General features: G+C 37.3%; 1 protein-coding gene across 1 annotated transcript in view; it reads left to right on the forward strand.

The window, feature by feature from the left end:
- Positions 1–18,382, forward strand: part of Fras1 (Fraser extracellular matrix complex subunit 1) — a 448,626-nt gene that overhangs the window by 281,727 nt on the left and 148,517 nt on the right. Inside the window, exons 28-29 of the mRNA XM_042678144.1 lie at positions 1,402–1,486; positions 4,409–4,735. Coding sequence (XP_042534078.1) covers positions 1,402–1,486; positions 4,409–4,735 — 412 coding nt within the window. The remainder of the gene's footprint in view (positions 1–1,401; positions 1,487–4,408; positions 4,736–18,382) is intronic.

Consider the following 18,382-nt stretch of genomic DNA (forward strand, 5'->3'; position numbering starts at 1 on the left):
TTCTATGAGAGGCGCAGGCAAGATATAAGACAAGTTTCACTATTCTCCCTGCCAAAATCTCCTTTGGGTAGTTATTCCCTTCTTCCCCCTAGCATTCACTGATCTGGTTTTATGCCATGGATCTGCTTTTGATCTTTCTAAAACATCATGTGAATGGAACCAGACAATATAGAAGTCTTTATTTCTGCCATTTTCCATGATGCTTTTGAGATCCACCCACATGGTTTTAGGTACTTAGTTTGAAGAATACTTTTTAAAGAATCTTTAAAAAAATGGTCCTTGTAGTAGACCAACATTCAAAATCTTGCATAATGCATATCACACATTTTACCAATCAGAAGTGAGCTCCATGGTTAGTTTGGCTTTGAAGGTGGACAATTGATTCTTCCTAACAGTCTCAGAAGCTGCTGGAATGACCCCATTGACAGGAAGTCAACCCTGTTTACAGAAATCAAGCAAGAGCTTTATGCCATTATTAATTGTGACCGTAGTTTTAAGTAATAGAAGACAACTTGGTTAAGCTGATGTGGCAAGATTTACAGAAGTGCTTTCTATCTCATAGATATTTAAAGCAATTGTAATCCATAGCAAGCCCAGAAACTAGAATTGTGAAGGAGAAACAGAACTCAGTCCTTCTTTTATCATATGTTTCTATTCATGGGCTACATTCATCTCTGTGACAGGCAAGCTTAGTCCTTTTCTTTAATGTGACAATCTCTGGTTGTCTCTTAGTCAATGGTGAGACTGCCTGCTGGTTGCCGGACCAGGCCTGAGTTTCCAGGGCAGAATCAGGCTTACTTTCCTAGTTTCATTCACTGTGAATGTTGTAGAGTTGGAGAAAAATAGCCATATAATACTATATTACAAATGTTATTGGGGCTTGTTTGTGTGAACTGAGAAGGTGTGCGGAGATGGTTTACTGAAAAGAGGGAATAGTTAAGAACCTGCTGGAGATTATAAGAGATTGCTTTTTATTTTTCAATTTAATCATTATCACTAACCTGCCTTGGCCTGGCAACTAATTTATATTATAAATTTAAATTTATAAGGCTGGAACTCTACCACTTGAGCCACTTCTGGATTTTTGTTTTTGGTAGTTTATTGGAGATAAGATTCTCATAGACTTTCCTGCCTGCTTGGGCTGGCTTCAAATGGCTTCAGATCTTACACTCTTGAGTAGTTAGGATTATAGACATGAGTCACTGGCGCCTCACTAGTATGTTAACATGGATCATGCTATGTTTACTTTTGGTAATTTTTAATTTACAGTGTGAATATTACATTATTATAGTAGTTGGATCCAAATTTTTACATACAGAGAACTCTAAAATTTTTAAACCTTGACTTTCTAAAGTCTCATGTAATGATTTGATTTTCCCATTCCTTCCTTCCCTTCTATAGGAAAGGTTATTTTTCCTTGAAAATAAGTGACCAGCAGTTCTTCTCTGAGCCACAGCTGATCAACATACAGGCGTTCTCAACACAGGTAATAAAAATGTGAAGCCAAGCACAATTGTACATGCCTCCTAAGTCACACAAGCATGTCACTGCTTTCTTGTAGTTTTTGACAAAATGATTGCACTAAACCAATCTTGTTTTTGATTTACCATGAAATACTACTGGAATTCTTTTTAGCCCTTTGGGTAATAGCACCATCCACAGTACCAATTCTTAATGCATTTCTTGTACTCAGAGTTTTACGTGAGCTACCCTGCTGTTGATCTTTATGCCACTCTTCTGAAATATTATTATCTTTAATTTTTATATGAAGAAACTCAAGCATGAGGAAGTTAAATAGTTTATGATGATATAGCTAATAAATTTATGGTGATATACCCCAAACTAGAGACCTAGCTTCAGAAACTAAACACCTTATGGTATTTTACTTACTATTCAGCATCTGATACTCATCCTGCAGAACAATTCAAAGCTCTTAAGACTTTTCCTTGTTTTTAGGTAATTAAGTCCGGAGATTGTCTATTTCTCATTCTGGGGAATGGAATATGCAGGTATTAAGGGATCTTCTTAAATGAAATGTTAGGGTGGTCACCAGAAAATCATAGATCTGAGGAAGTCAAGATTGAAGTGATTCAAGTCAATGGTATGACCCTTCATACTTATCCCTCTGTCAAGCTGTATTCTTTTGTTGTTGGTGGTGGTCATTGTGGGGCTTGAACTCAGGACCTGGGCACTGTCCCTGAGCTCTTTCACTTAAGGCTAGTGCTCTACTACTTGGAGCAACAGTTCCACTTCTTTTCTGGCGGTTAATTGGAAATAAGAGTTTCACAGACTTTCTTGCCCTGGCTGGCTTTGAACTGCAATCCTCAAATCTCAGCCTCCTGAGTAGCTTTAATTATAGGCATGAACATTGGCACCTCGCTCAACCTATATACTTTTATGTCCAGAATGTATACAATGGAAGAATTTCTTAGAACTAGGTGTGGGGATTAAACAGGTGAAATATACAAAGGAAGTAAGAGCATGTGCACACACACACAGCCATGGGTATACACACAGATGTGCACACCCGTGGGTGTCCATAAATTGTGAATGGCAAGAGGATGGAGCACTGCTCTGGGAACAGAGACTACCTCAATCTCTAAATCTCAGTATGGTTCGAGGAAGACACTAGATTATTGTGTTTAATTAGTATTTTAATATGTTTGCTCCCAAAACGAAATGGACCATGGGTAATAATAAACGATCCTAAGTGACTGACAAAGTGTATTAATAACCCAATGTCTGGTAATGACAGTATATCATTAGGGATTATTTAGAGTTACAAATGTTGAGGAAGTGATCCTAAATTAATGTGTAATTTTTGTTTTAATTGAAGCTAACACATACAATTCTAAATTTGGGCCAGACTAATAATTTGTTACCCTAGATGTTCCTTAGTAATCAAACTCAGATGTATTGTTTTGATCTTTTCATTTGGATTAATATGGAGATCTAAGAAATATTTACATGCAACTTTCTAATCTCAGATGATAAATTCCCATGGATCCCTGAGAAATATTTGTTTTCTCACAATCAGATGAGAGAATAACAGATGTACTTCTTCATTGTATTTATCTGATCCCTTTCAGCTTTGTTAGAGTGGAATTTTAGAAGGCAATTTTACTTTGTTTTTGTCCCTTTAAACTTCTGAGACATTTACAAATAATCCTGAGCCTTCCTGAGCCTTTTCTCATGTAAATTAATTTAGTATTTTCCCTTTACAGATTTCAACATCACCTTTGACTTTTCTTCCTTCAGAATATGAAGATACATTGATTTCCCATTCCCCAATCCCTCCCCCCATGTTAGAATTCTCATTCAGGAATTATGAGATGTAGTTACTATCCAATTTCCTACTCTGTAGCTACTCTAATGATGCATCACTTAGAAATCTCTTTAATGGTGATTGTCATTTCCAGGAGGCCAGGAAAGGACCCTTGGGTAGTTTTAAAAGAAAGTCATTTTGATTTAAGAAGGCAATGTGTTGAGAAAAGTCCTGAATAGCTCAACTTTAAACAATGTGTTTTAAAAAAAAAACTAAGATAATATTTTCTTTGGCTTCTGGCCTGATTTTCTGTGTGTCTGTGTGAGTTTTATTCTGTTGTGGTTCATTAACTTCAATTTTTTTTATGAAAAAACTTCTTATCTGCTTACTTAATTTGTGGAGGTAAACTTGACAGTCCCAAGGAAAGCATGTTAAATTTTCTATATTATCACTGACACAGATTAACCAGGTGGTTCCTTATTCACCCAGGCCATGATCTCATCAAGCTTTGTAAGTTGAGTCAGGATAGAGCCCTATGGAGATTTGGATGAGGAAACTTGAAGAAGGAAATGAGAGGGACTAGAAATCGCATGAATGCAGAATACAGAAGTCAGCATGTTACACTGAGTACTAGAGTGAAGCTCATAAACTCCCAAACACAGGTCCAACATTTCCATGCCACTTGTTAGTCTTACTTGGATGCGTTCAGCTTAGTTGGGTGTTCTGACACTTTTCACAAAGGGGATATAATACAAAGCAAGATGTGACAGACTTTAGAAATTCAGAAGCAAGGAGATCCTTTTTAGTGTAGTTTTTTTTTTAATGGCATTACTGGGGATTGACCCAGAGCGTTACACTTTCTAGACAGATGCTCTAATACAAGATCTACTTACTCTGCCAGCTCAAGAAAATGATGTGGAAGTGGCTTCAGAAACCTCTAGAACCCAGAGTGAAGTGATATCAATTACTGTGACTATGTGACTGACCACATTTCTGACAAGTGTAGACCATAGAACAGTTTGGCAGTTTGTACCAGAGCAACAGGGTTTCTGTAGCTCGTTAATAAAGTTCCTCTTTCCTGACTTCCTCTTTCCTTGTGAAATGACCTTTCTCCCCCCCACCTCCTTCTCTTCAACTCCACAGGCTCCTTATGTGCTCAGAAATGAGGTTCTCCACATTAAAAGAGGAGAGCAAGGAACCATCACCACCCAACTGCTTGACATCCGGGATGATGACAATCCACAAGATGTGATCATTGAAGTGCTAACACCTCCACTTCATGGCCAATTGCTCCAAACATTTCCATCCCCTGCATCTCCTATCTATCAATTCCGACTGGATGAGCTCTCCAGAGGCCTTCTCCTCTATGCTCATGATGGCTCAGAGAGCACATCTGATGTTGCAGTCTTACAGGTCAATGATGGACACTCCTTCCAAAATATTCTCTTCCATGTGAAGACTGTGCCCAAGGTAGGTGTCATGTATAGAGTTCAAAGTTTCCTTATTCCTGCATGAAAAATTTTGCTGATAATATTATTTTGTGATATTTATACAATTAGAACATGAATAGTTGCTTATTAGTTCAAACATAATTTTTAGATAGGTGTTTATTAAGTATCTATAGGAGGAAGTATATAGTTTATTGTAAGCTCCCTTGATCTGAAAGGGCACTCTACCAAACGAGACCTTTCTGAGACATTTTGGTTGACTGATTAGCATTAAACTTATATTCCATATGTCTTTTTTTTCACCTTCCTGATCTTGATCATAAGAATCAAGGTATCTCTGTTTTTGTCTGCCCTTTTCCACTACCTGAGGACATGAGAAATTCATTTTCAGGTAATCTTAATCAAAAGAGATGGATTTAGCCATTCCATTAGTACAATTGGAGTGGGATGAAGGAGTTCTCTGTATTGGTAGGGGGTTTTGGCCTAGGGACTTCACGCATACATTGTTGTCATCAACATGTCAATTTCTTATGCTTTTGCTATGTCTGTGAACATCAGTACGGTTATTTACTTAATATTTACTTACTTTTTTTCTTTTTAAATAAACTTGCTTTTCATATTGTGGCCTCATACTAACAAGCAGTGTTAGTAGTACTAAGACTATATTAAATATGCTATAGAATTTCATTAATAGCTGGGCACGGGTGGCTCACACCTGTAATCCTAGCTACTCAGGAGGCTGAGATCTGAGGATCAAGGTTCCAGCCAGTCCAGGCAGAAACATCCATTAGATTCATCTTTGATTAAGCAAAAGATAAAAGCCAAAAGTGGAGCTGTGGCTCAAGTTGTAGATTGCTAGCCTTGAGGAAAAGAAGCTCAGGGACAGTGCCTAGCCCTGAATTCAAGCCCCAGGCTCGGCACCAAAACAAAATTCCTCTGTATACTCTGTCTGAGGAAGGTAGGATTCAAGGAGAGTGGATACATACAAATGGAGAGAGAAAGAGGGGGCTAATACAGTCATAATATTCCATGTACATATATGAAAATGGAACTAGGTAACTTGAAGGGATGAGTGGGGTTGGGATAGAAAGAGGAGAAAAGTGACCTTGATCAAGAGGCATTGTACTCTTAAATTAGCATACAGAGTCAAAACCACTTTGTACAACTACTTGAGGATAATATTATAAAAAAAATTTTAATTCAAAAATTGGTAATATTTCACTGCCTTTGCTTAGTACATCACAAATGGTTCTTTCTCCTGGTAGTAGATTGGGAAGCACATTTTTTTAAACGTTCATTCCAAATATCACCAGCCTTCACCATGTCATTAATGATTAGCTAGAGAGATTGATTTTTCTGAGGACGGTTTAAAAATCACTTGTCACTTTCCCACCACTGATCACTCAAAACTGGCGGTAGGACCTCCTGAAGGGAAATGGCTAAATCTAATATGGTCTGCTAACTAGTTTCTCAGTCTCTTGCCTCATTATTTTCAGCTGCTGAGAACAGTGGTTGTGGCATGAGAAAGACGGAGTACATGAAGGCTGATTATGAGACAGAGTTGGCAGATGGCCACCTTGTAGCTAAGCCTAATTATCACCCCCTCGCAATCACCCTGGGAGATGAAGTTTAGTTCTAGAAAGTTGAAGTCTAGACAGACTCAGGAAGTTTTCTTTCCTCTATTGTTGGTTTCCTTCCAAAGAATGTACAGGATTTCAGGACAACGCTCACAACCACTTTTCCTATCTCTGTGATCAGAGCTCAGTTCCATGTATTGCACACTCATTCTGTGTGGAATGGCTAAAGATGAAACGGTATCTCTAGGATTTTTGTGACTAACAAGACAAAATTAAGAACTCATCAGTAAGGCATAAGCACAGAACATTAGAATCCTTGTAGTTATGTAGGTATTACTAGGTTTGTTTGTGATTCCTGCAACAGATTCCCTTTCCTTTACCCTCCCTCTGTCTCCTAGATCCTATGATTATTGATGGATGAAGTGAATCATAACCATAGACACCAGTGACAAGAGCCTCAGTATCTGTCAAGGGTGTGCTAATAATGCACTTGAAAATAATTGTTGGTTGCATTATACAAATAATACTACTTTTTAGGAATTAAGTTTGTTTTTTTTTGTTTTCATTTTTGTCGGTCATGGGGCTTGAACTTTGGGCCTGGGTGGTCTCTCAGCTCTTCAGCTCAAGGCTAGTGCTCTGCCACTTGAGCCACAGTGCCACTTCCAGTTTTCTGAGTGGTTTATTGGAAATAAGAGTCTCCCAGACTTTCCTGCCAGGGCTGGTTTTGAACCTCCATCCTCAGATCTCAGCCTCCTGAGTATCAAGGATTACAGTTGTGAACCACTGGTGCTCGGCTAAGAATTCTTTTCTTTATGATATCCTGCTGCAGAAGGTTAGAATATTACTTTGTCTTTAAGGAAAGTTAGGAAGAAGAGTTTACATTTGTTTTGTTTTGAACATTTATTGGACACTAAAAGTTGATGTGAATTATTCCTTTTGATCTTCATAGTCATTCTGTGAGGTTTATACAATTAATTTTAATTTACCAAAAGAGGAAATGAAAGCACCAAGTTTGAAAACATTTGTTCTTATAAAGGTATTTATTGCCAAGCTGTGATTTCTTTTCAGTGTGTCTGCCTTTGATACTTAACCACAAAGCTTTTTTCATTCTGGCCTGTATTTTTCAATGGCTTTTTTTCCCTACATATTCTTTTTCCTTTAATGAATAAATGAAGTCAATAATTTACTTGTGTTTACAATGTCCTATCCAAGCACACTAGGCCTCAAGCCTGGACTCTTTCCTCTGGTTTCACACAGCTTGTTACAAGTGTGACTATTTATAATCATTAGTCTACTAGATCTAAGAAGAAGGAAGAAAATAGCTTCAACTATTACAACACTCAACACTCAATAGCTATGTAATCAGACAGGACTGGTCTCATTTCAGGAACCATTTCTGAAGATGGGCATGAGATTTCTTACCGTGAGGCTGCCTATGTGTTAAATGTGAGGAAGGGTCAGATATTGGGTGATGTCTAGCTGATGGCTAACATGGAATGGCCACAGGATTTCTATTTAATTCCTATTGGGTAGACATACAAATTAATACTAATCTTAGCCAACAGAGAATTTAGCCTGCTTTTCTTTTCCTTATGAGAGGAGGTGTTTTGAGAGGAGGGGCTACTGTTTGTTTTATCTTCTTGAACATTGTAAGGAGAGTCTCAATACTTTTTTTGTTCAATGGTGATAAAGCCATGGAGGCCACAGTTGAGTGAGCAGATTGAGTATGTTGAATGGTTAAATGTGTTTTCCTGTATCTCAGGAGATCTCTATGTCACATAAGCAATACTCGGGCACCTCTGCTATCTAGGAAAGTGGCTCATCTAGGAAAGAGCAGAGGGACCATCAGTTCACCCATGTTTTCCAGATTTTTCACTACTTCCCTCAAACTTGGTTTGATATAAATCTGGCTGTCACCTCCAGTCATAACTTCATCTACTGAGAAGAGAATAGAACCTGGACTGCTATGGAAACAGGTTACACTTTGGGAAAGAGACAAAAGAATAAAACATATTAGAAGTAATAATGAATTCTCTGCTAAACAGGCTTTCATTCATTGGCTAGATTTGGAAACTCAAGCCTGTTAGAGATATGATTCTTAGACAGTCTACATCTAAGTAAGGGATAAAAAATGGACAGGGGCTTATCATGCTATGCAGTGGCCTTCTTTCTACCGCTGAGTTTTCACAGAATTACCTGCTTTTCCATTAACTAAGGTGCCTCTGGAAATCATGCCTTTTTCTTTTCCGCTTTGGTGGTGAATCTGATGATCTTTCTGACCTCATTTGTTGTTGTTTGAGCAGTTCTTTTAATGCTTTAGTGATAAAAGCCCTCAAGTGCCATACTATCAACAGGATGGAAAAACTGTTGCTGAGAGTCCTTTCTGGCTGTGGGTAATGCCAGTGTGCAGCTATAAAGCCCATTGTGGTTTTCCTCAATTTCATTAACAGCTGTCTCCCTTTTGTGCTCTTGCAGGGAGAGTCAGTTTGATAATAGTGTGTGTATGTGTATGTGTGTGTGTGAATTTCAGACATAAATGAATAAAAATCTATTTTACAATAAATAAACCTTTGCCACATGTCAGGTTTTCCCTTTTAAGGGAAGCTTGCTTGGAGTGTTCAATCCAGTGTCTCATAAGGGAACACTCAGAATATGTTGATGTAAGTGATTTATCTGTCTATCCATCTTAATTGAAATCTACAGGGAGCAGAGATTTGATATTCCTGACCTGGAATTATATGCTTCTAAGGCTCATGAACACACTCATAAACATAAAATTTTCCCAATTATATTCTCCTTCTTGCTGGTAAATTTCTCCTTACATCATTACATGTTTCTTCCCTAAAATCTTCAGTGTCCTATAAAACGAAATTTTTAAAACTATGGGATGGACATGAGTGTGGTAGCACAAACCTATAATTTTAGCGCTTAGGTGGTTGAGGCAGAGAGATCAGGAGTTCAAGGCAAGTATGGGCTACATGTTAAGACTCCATCTCAAAGGAAAGGAAGGAGAAAGAGGAAGGAACAGAAGGAAGGAAGGGAAGAAGGAAGCAGAAGGAAGGGAGGACGGAAGGAAGGAAGGAAGGAAGGAAGGAAGGAAGAAAGGAAGGAAGGAAGGAAGGAAGGAAGGAAGGGAAGGAGGGAGGGAGGGAGGAAGGGAGGGAAGGGGAGGGAGAGAGAGAAAGTACTCTTGCACACTAAGGGATATTTTTATTTGTATAGAGTAAGTAAAATAATAGTCATTATTATATCCAGCTGTAGTCGTTTTCTAAATAGTGATGTATCAAAAACTTTTATCTCGAATATGTTGGTCTGGGATTAGGTTACTACCATTTTAGCTGAAATTTAACTTTATGATTCAATTTCTAATTTTGAGGGTGAGGGCTTACGTTTCTGTGAGATTTTTTTTTCCTTTAAAGGATAGAGATTTACCTGCTCTCTTATTTGTGGCTCACACATTAATATTTTTATTGTAATATTATTATATGCAATAGCTAAGCTTTATTACCAACATTTCTATATACCTACTTTTCTAAGAAATGAATTAGAAGACCTATTTAATTTAAAGCACTATTTTAGTCATGCCCTCAATTTTATTTGTTGGGATTTCATTGCCTGCTAATGTACTCTGGGAAAAATATAAAACATCACTGGGAAGGATATCGTTCAGCTACTAAGATAGCTAATTCCTAATGTTAACAGGAATACTTGCACTGATGTACAAGGGGGAAATCCATAACGATATCCAGACTGAAAAATTCTGTTTCATTTTGGCTTTTTTGGACACTTTAGCTATACAAAAAGATGGCATATGTTTCTATCCTCCTTTTCATGAACATTCTCCTACACGCTCCCAAAAGAAAACAATATAAACAACTACCATCATGATGCACAAAAGATTTTTAAAACTACTGTATCAAGGAAAAAGTAAAAATTTTTAACTATTTCATGTATTTAACACAATGAGTTTTAAGAGATGAACATAACAATGTGGATAGGAAGTGTACTCATTACCTTTCTCATGTAACTGTAACCTCTTTGTACAGTATCTTTACAATAAAAATATGTATTAAAAAGATATGAACGTACCCATAAAACCATCATGACATAAGAACTTATCTTCTTAATAAGACACTTAAATTCCTTTCTTTTAGCATATTTTAAGTATACTGTTATGTATTGATAGTAATGGGCATTGTACTATATCCATTTTCAGAACTTACTTACCTTTCAGAACTGAAACCTTGTGCCATTTGACTGCCATGTTGTTCCTCCAGTTTCCTAGCCCTTGTCAACCACAACGCTACTCTGTCTCTGTCTGTGTGAATTGTCCTAAAAATATGGCTATTTTGCATCCACATGTGAGATATAGTTTCTGTCTTCTTGTCTCATAGCATTCTGTCCTATAGGGCCATCTACCCTATCCCAAATGCAGAATTTCCTACTTATATAAAGGCTAAATAAGACTGTGTTTCCTTTGTGTTTTGAGTTATATATGTAGTCATCATATGTATTGATTCTTTTCTCTCTTTTTTATTAGCTTACATTAGTTATTTGGGGGTGGATTTCATTTTTACCTGTCCCCATGTACTTTTACAGTATATTCCAGTCAAGCTCATTTCCTCTGTCACTCTCTATGCTTGATTCCTTTGTCATTCACTCTTTCTCTTTTCTATATCTACTGCAAAATTTTCTTTGTGATTACCATGAGGCTTTTATAAAGCATATTATAGGAGTCCACGTCAAGCTAGTAACAATTTTACCTTCAAACACATTCAAGACTCTCCATTTTTACTTTTCTAGCCTCTCACCATTTTATGTAATTGGTGTCACAACTTATATCTCTGCATTATAAATCCACTAATCAATTTCTTTTTTTTTGTCGGTCGTGGGGCTTGAACTCTGGGCCTGGGCGCTGTCCCTCAGCTCTTCAGCTCAAGGCGAGCGCTCTACCGCTTGAGCTACAGCGCCACTTCCGACTATTCAATTTCTTTTGCTCTACTTCTCTTTAATACATTTTTCTTTTGACTTTATAAAAGAGACATACTATTGGATATAAACGGAAATGCTTTATAGGGGAAATAATGATAACATATCTCTGCATGTTCAGTACAGATACCATTTTTTGAGAATATTTTTAATTTTCAGTAGGTTCATTCATGTGTGAGCAGCCCATGGATACAAAAGGTTATCTGTACTTTCCTTTAGCAATGAGTTTTCTGCTCTTATGTGTTTTCATGTTACTAATTACCATCCTTTTGTTTCAACTTGAAGAATTCTAGCATTTCTTGTAAGACAGACCTACTTGTGGTAAAATACATCAACTTTTGTTTGGGGACAGTCTTTATGTTTCCTTTATTTCTGAATAACAGCTTTATAAAATAAATTATTGTTGACACTTGGGATAAATTTTTCCACTTTGCCAGCCTACAAAGTTATTGGTGAGAAATCCTCCAAAAGTCACGTGGGTGTCACTTATATGTGAAATGTCACTTTTTTCTTATTGCATTCAAAAATCTTCCTTTTTTAACTTTGATTTCCTAAATCTTTGTTATAATGTGTCAGTAAAGACTTTGTTATGTTCAGTGTATTTTATTATACATTTGGCTTCATTGGTCTAAAAGTTAATTTCCCTCATTCCCAGATTTGGAAAGGTTTTTATTTAATTTTATTTATGTATTATTGTCTTTAAGTAGTTAGACAAAGGAGTTTCCATTTAACAAAGCAGTTTATGAATACAGTGTATCTTGATCAATGTTACCCCTTTTGGCAATTCAATATTATTTTTAACTTCCTTTCTCTTTTATTACTATATATTGATTACAGAAAATAATGGATTGCATTATGACATTTTCATGCATGTATATACTATACTTTGATCATTAGTCATTATTTCTCTTTAAATTGTTTTTGAGTAGTTGTCCAAAGTAGTTGTCATTTAACAAAGCAATTTATGAATATAATGCATCTTGATCAGTGTCACTCCTTTCAACATTCTTACTCATCCCTCCCAAACTACCCCTTCCCTCATTTTTCTTTTTTCTTTTCCTTGTCAGTCATAGGGCTTGAACCCAGGGCCTAGGCACTGCCTCTAAGCTCTTGTGCTCTATTACTTTAAGCCACTGTGCCAATTCTGGTTTTCTGGTAATTAACTGGAGATAAAAGTCTCATAGTCTTTCCTGCCCTGGCTGGCTTCAAACTGTGATCCTAAGCTTTCAGCCTCCTGAATAGGATTACAGGTATGAGCTAAAGGCTCCCAATCCCTCATTTTTCTTAATCTTGTAGGATGCACATTGCATTCTTCACTTCATTCTTCTCATCATTCATCTACCTCTTACCCTAAATCCTAACCCACCCCTTTCCAGTCTTGTTTCCTGATACTTATTTTGTTGAACTTCGACTTTGCCTTTTTTTAATAAGTTTTTTATTATGAAAATACTGTACATGAGCAAGGCAATGAGTACATTTTTTTCCATTCATTTTTTTTATTGTGAAAATACTGTACAGAGGGGTTACAATTACATGGGCAAGATAATGAGTACATTTCTTATCAAGCATTGTAGCCTCCTCCTTTGTTTCCCCTTCCCATCCCATCTTCCCCCCACCACCCCCAACCCTCCTCCCCCCACCACCAAAGTTGTAAAGTTCGTTTACATAACGACTTGTATGCCTCATTGTTGCAATGGGTCCACCTGTATCCCTATTTAAACGATTTGTTTTTCCCTTCCCCTCCACAAATTATAACAACATCAAATACAGTGAAAGCAGGGGTTATACCATGGGGGAGGGACATACAAAGCAACAAAGAAATAATCTTATAAATGTGTTAGAAACAATCGCATGGAAGAAAAAAACATTTGAATACATATCTTAGAGTTCATTTCCCTAACATCAACTTAACTGACCTTTTCTGCTTGACTCAGACATATACTAGTTATTGCAAATAAGGGAAACCATGGAACCTATGTTTCTTTGGGCCTGGCTTACTTCACTTAATATAATTTTTTCCAAGTCTTTCCATTTCCTAACAAATGGGGCAATGTCATTCTTTCTGATGGAGGCATAGAATTCCATTGTGTATATATTTCTTATCCAGCATTGTTGCTTCTCTTTTGTTTTTCTCCTACCATCCCATCCCTCCCACCTCCTCAACTATACCCCCCACCTAAATTGTAAAGTTCATTTTTCGACATAGCGTCTTGTACATCTCATTGTTGCAATGGGTCAATCTGTATCCCTATTTAAACATTTTGTTTTTTCCCTTCCCCTCCCCAAATTATATCAACATTAAATACAGTGAAAACAGGGGTTAAACCATGGGGGAGGGACATACAAAGCAACAAAAAAAATCACATGGTACCTTATAAATACATTAGAAACAATAGCAAGGAAGAAAAAACCACTTGTGTCCCTATCTTGGGGTTCATTTCACTTAACATTATCTTATCTGACTTTGCCTTTCTAAGGAATTACTCTATTTGAGTTCTCCCTCGAATCTACCTTATTTCAATTAATACATTTGTATATAGTTGTATACCACCCAGTATATTCACCTATGAGTTTGTAAGCTAAATATAGCTTCCATATGTGAGACAAAACATGGGTCCTTTAACTCTGGTCTTGACTTCACTTAGCCTTATTTTTTTCAGGTCTTTCAATTTCTTTACATATGGTTCAATATTATTCTTTCTAATGGATGAGTAAACTTCGTGTGTGTGTGTGTGTGTGTGTGTGTGTGTGTGTGTGTGTGTGTGTGTGTGTAGGTGGGTGGGTGGGTGTGTAAGAGAGAGAGAGAGAATATCATATTTTCTTGATTTTGATCCATTCATCCATTGAGCAGCATCTGGGCTGATTCCATGCCTTGGCTATGGTGAATTAGTGCTGCAGTGAACATGGTTGTAATGGTGGCTTTACTGTCTCATGATTTGTAATCTTTTGGATAAATGCCTAGGAATAAGCTGTCTTTGAGCAACTACTCTACTTTCTTCTGCTATTAATTGTGTGAAGCTCCCTTGAATTTTTTCATTTCATTCATTGCATGCATTTGTTCTAGAACTTTTGTGAGTTTTTTTGTTTGTTTTTTTACGGTTTCTAACTTTTTTGGAGATCTTTTTAATTTTGTTCATGGATTGCTTTCCTGACTTTTCGTTTTATATTCTGCCTATGTTTTTATTACACATACTTTTTTGAGTCATTATTTTGCATGCCTCATCATGTAGTTCAGATTTCCATTTAGGAAGGGGAAGTTACTGTAGCTAATATTTTCTTCCTTTAGTGGTGTCATGTTTCTTTGTGTGTGTGTGTGTGTGTGTGTGTGTGTGTGTGTGTGTTCCTTGAGTCTTCTATTATCATTTGCATTTGAGCAAGCAATCATCTTTCTCCTTCTTTACTGGATGACCTGGGGGAAAGGGGGAATCACCACTCAGTTCTCTACTGATTGTGAAGTTCCACTAGACCTTTTCTCTGGATATGCCCAGCCTACTCTTTTTTGTTGTCTTCTGGGGTAATCCTAAGATTATAATCCTTCTCTTGAAATGTCAAAACCAATCTGTGTGCTGAAAGCTTTCCATTTATTTTCCTTATGTCAGTACTCTGATATATTCAAGGTTTTTTAAAAAATGTGTATTTTTATGTATTTATATATTTTTATATATTTATATATCCATGCACTCTCTGTAGAGAGTGTATTATCTGATGATAGAAGACATGCTCTCTACAGAGGCCAGCATGTACTGTTTGTGACGGAGCATAGGACACAGGCTATGGAAAGGTTGTATGGAATGCTGGGAGTGCTTGCTACATAGAAGAGGAGTCTGCAAATCACAGCATCTTATGAGATCCATGGACTGGGCTCTTAGTGAAATGGATGTGTTGTTTAATAAGATTTTCACCTATTTTATTGCAATGATCTGCAATGTTATCCCTGTGGAGTCCTTTCTGTTTTCTCTGCTTCCAGAATATTCAGCCAAGGGTATTCAATACCGAAGGCCAGTATCCTTGGTATTATTCATGTCATGAGACAAAATAGGCCTCTTGCATACTGTTCTGTAAGGAATCTTGGCATTTGCTTTACTCTCATAGAAGAAATAATACTTTCATAATTTTTTATTGTAAAAATATTGTACCATAGGGGTTACAGTTACAAGAGTAAGGTAATGAGTACATTTCCTATTGAGAATTGTTACCCCTCCTTTGTTTTTTACCTACTACCCCTTCCCTTCCCACCTACCTAACTTCCCCCCCACAAGTTGTATAGTTTGTTTTCAACATAGTGTCTTATACATCTCATCATTACAATGCTTCAACCTGTATCCTTGTTTCAGCATTTTGTTATTTCCCTTCCCCTTCCCAAATTAGAAAAATGTATGTGTAAGATGCAGGGCACCAGAATCATATACAGTGACAACGGGGATTATACTTTAGGGGGAAAAACATACAAAAGAAGCAAAAAAAATCACATAGTACATTAAAAACAACAGCAACAAAGGAAAAAACCTCTTGTGTCCATATCTTTGGGTTCATTTTGCTTAGCATCCATCTTATATGGTCATGTGTACATAGCTTTTGACTTTTTCTGCTTGTCTGGTAAGATTATCCTAGACGAATACTAGTTATTGCAAATAAGGGAAACCATGGGACCTATGTTTCTTTAGGTCTGGCTTACTTCATTTAAAATAATTTTTTCCAAGTCTTTACATTTCCTAACAAATGGGGCTGTGTCATTCTTTCTGATGGCTGATGGAAGCATAGAATTCCATTACATACATCACATTTTTTGGGGGGGGGTCAGTCATGGGGCTTGAATACGGGGCCTGGGCACTGTCCCTCTCAGCTCTTCAGCTCAAGACAAGTGTTCTACTGCTTGAGCCACAGCGCCACTTCCGTTTTTCTGGTGGTTAATTGGAGATAAAACTCTCATGGACTTTCCTTCCCTGGGCTGGCTTTGAACCTCAATCCTCAGATCTCAGCCTTCTGAGTAGCTAGGATTACAGGTGTGAGCCACCAGCACCCTGCTATACCACATTTTCTTAATCCATTCATCTACTGAAGGGCATCTGGGTTGGTTCCATATCTTAGCTATGGTGAATAATGCTACAATAAACATAGTTGTGCTTTAGCTTTAGTATAGCCTTATGTGTGATCATTTGTGTAAATGCCCAAAAGTAGGATGGCTGGGTCATAGGGGAGCTTTATGTGGAGTTTTTTGAGGGTCCTTCATACTGCTTTCCACATGATTGAACAAGTTTACATTCCCATCAACAATGCAGTAGGGTTTCCTTTTGGCCACATCCCCTCCAGCATCTGTTGTTATTAGATTTCTTGATTGTAGCCATTCTAACTGGGGTGAAGTGGAATCTCAATATTGTTTTGATTTGCATTTCTTTTATGGCTAGAGAGATTGAGCATTTCTTCATATGTCTATTGGCCATTCTTATTTCCTCTTCAGAGAAGTCTCTGTTTCAGTTTTTAGCCCACTTATTAACCAGGTGGTTGTTTCTTTGAGGATTTGTTGTTGGGGGATTTAATTTTTTGAGTTCTAAGTATATTTTAGATATGAGACCCCTGTCTTTTGTGTGGCTAGTGAAGATTTTCTCCCAATCTGTGGGCTTTCTATTCATCTTGTTATGTCCTTTGCCTTGCCGAAGCTCTTCAGTTTAATGCAATCCCATTTGTTCAACCTTTCTTTGATTTGCTGTGGGTCTTGGTCTTTATTAAGAAAATTTCGTCCTGTGCCAAGGAGCTGTAGAGTTTCTCCTATTCCTTCCTGTAAAGTTTTCAGGGTGTCTGCTTTTACTTCGAATTCTTTGATCCATAGAAATCATACTCTTAAAGATTCTTGGTTGTACCAGGCTCCAGTGGCTCACGCCTATAAGCCTAGCTAATCAGGAGGTTGAGATCTGAGCATCGGGGTTCAAAGCCAGCCCAGGCGGAAAAGTCCATGAGACTCTTATCTTCAATAAACCACCAGAAAACCGAAAGTGGCACTCTGGCTCAAGTGGTAGAGCATTAGCCTTAAACTGAAGAGCTGAGGGACAGCACCCAGGCCCAGAATTCAAGCCTATGACTGACAAAAAGAAAAAGATTCTTGGTTGTGTCTACTTGAAGGCCGGTAATACTGGTAAAATAAAACTTATCTTCTTATTCCTTCTAGTGCATCTATTCTTGGTTTTGTTTTTTCCTCCACCAAGGTACTAGAATCTTTCATTTGTGCATGGGACTCTCATAATAGTATTGTCATTTAATGTTAGCTGTTAAAATTAGGGTTTCTGTAGTGTCTAGAGGGCTGGAACCTACTATCCTGCAATTGGCATTCAAAAATAATATGTCTTTGTTTTTACAGAATAGTATAAATATTTATTTTATGTATGATTTCCTCTCCTGTCCTCTTTTTACAATATAGAAAGGAGTATTATTTGAATACCTCTAGAAAATATAAATTTAATCTTTTCTACTTTTGTAAATAGAGCTAAAAAATTATATACCCAGCCCTCCCCAAATAATCCTTTAAAATGGTTGAATTAATGTGACTAAGAACAATACTTCTTGAGCCAGATGTTGATGGTTCATGCCCATAATCCTAGATATTCAGAGGCTGAGAGGAGAAGGATGACAGCTTAAGGCCAGACTAGGCAGAAAAGTTTACAAAACCTCTCTTCAAAGAAAAAAAAAACTCACAAAAGACAAAAGTGAAAGTATGGCTCAAATGGTAGAGCAACAACCACCAATTTAGCAAGAGTGAAAAGTGAGGCCCTGAGTTCAAGTCTCAGTACTTAAAGAAAAAAATAAGGATTGCTTCTTGTGCCTAGTAATTGTTATTTGTTTCTTTTTACGTACTCAAAAGGGTACTTTAGAAATGGAAGCATGCATACTCTAAGAATTCTAAAAGATATACCTGTGGGCCTTCAGAAGAACCACTCTAAAACATTGCAGTCTGTATCCTAGGACAGACTTTTCATCCTTTGGCATACAGATGCCATCTCTGTAGCACTTTTCCAGGTGCAGAGTTTGACTCAGGAGATCTATTCAGAAGATCCTGTACATTTCAATAAGGTCCTGGTGCTGGTGCTTCTGTTGCGACTGTTCCGTAAACA

This window comes from Dipodomys spectabilis, unplaced genomic scaffold, assembly GCF_019054845.1.
Source record: "Dipodomys spectabilis isolate Male_0828 unplaced genomic scaffold, ASM1905484v1 ptg000043l, whole genome shotgun sequence".
In the NCBI taxonomy this organism is placed as follows: domain Eukaryota; kingdom Metazoa; phylum Chordata; class Mammalia; order Rodentia; family Heteromyidae; genus Dipodomys; species Dipodomys spectabilis.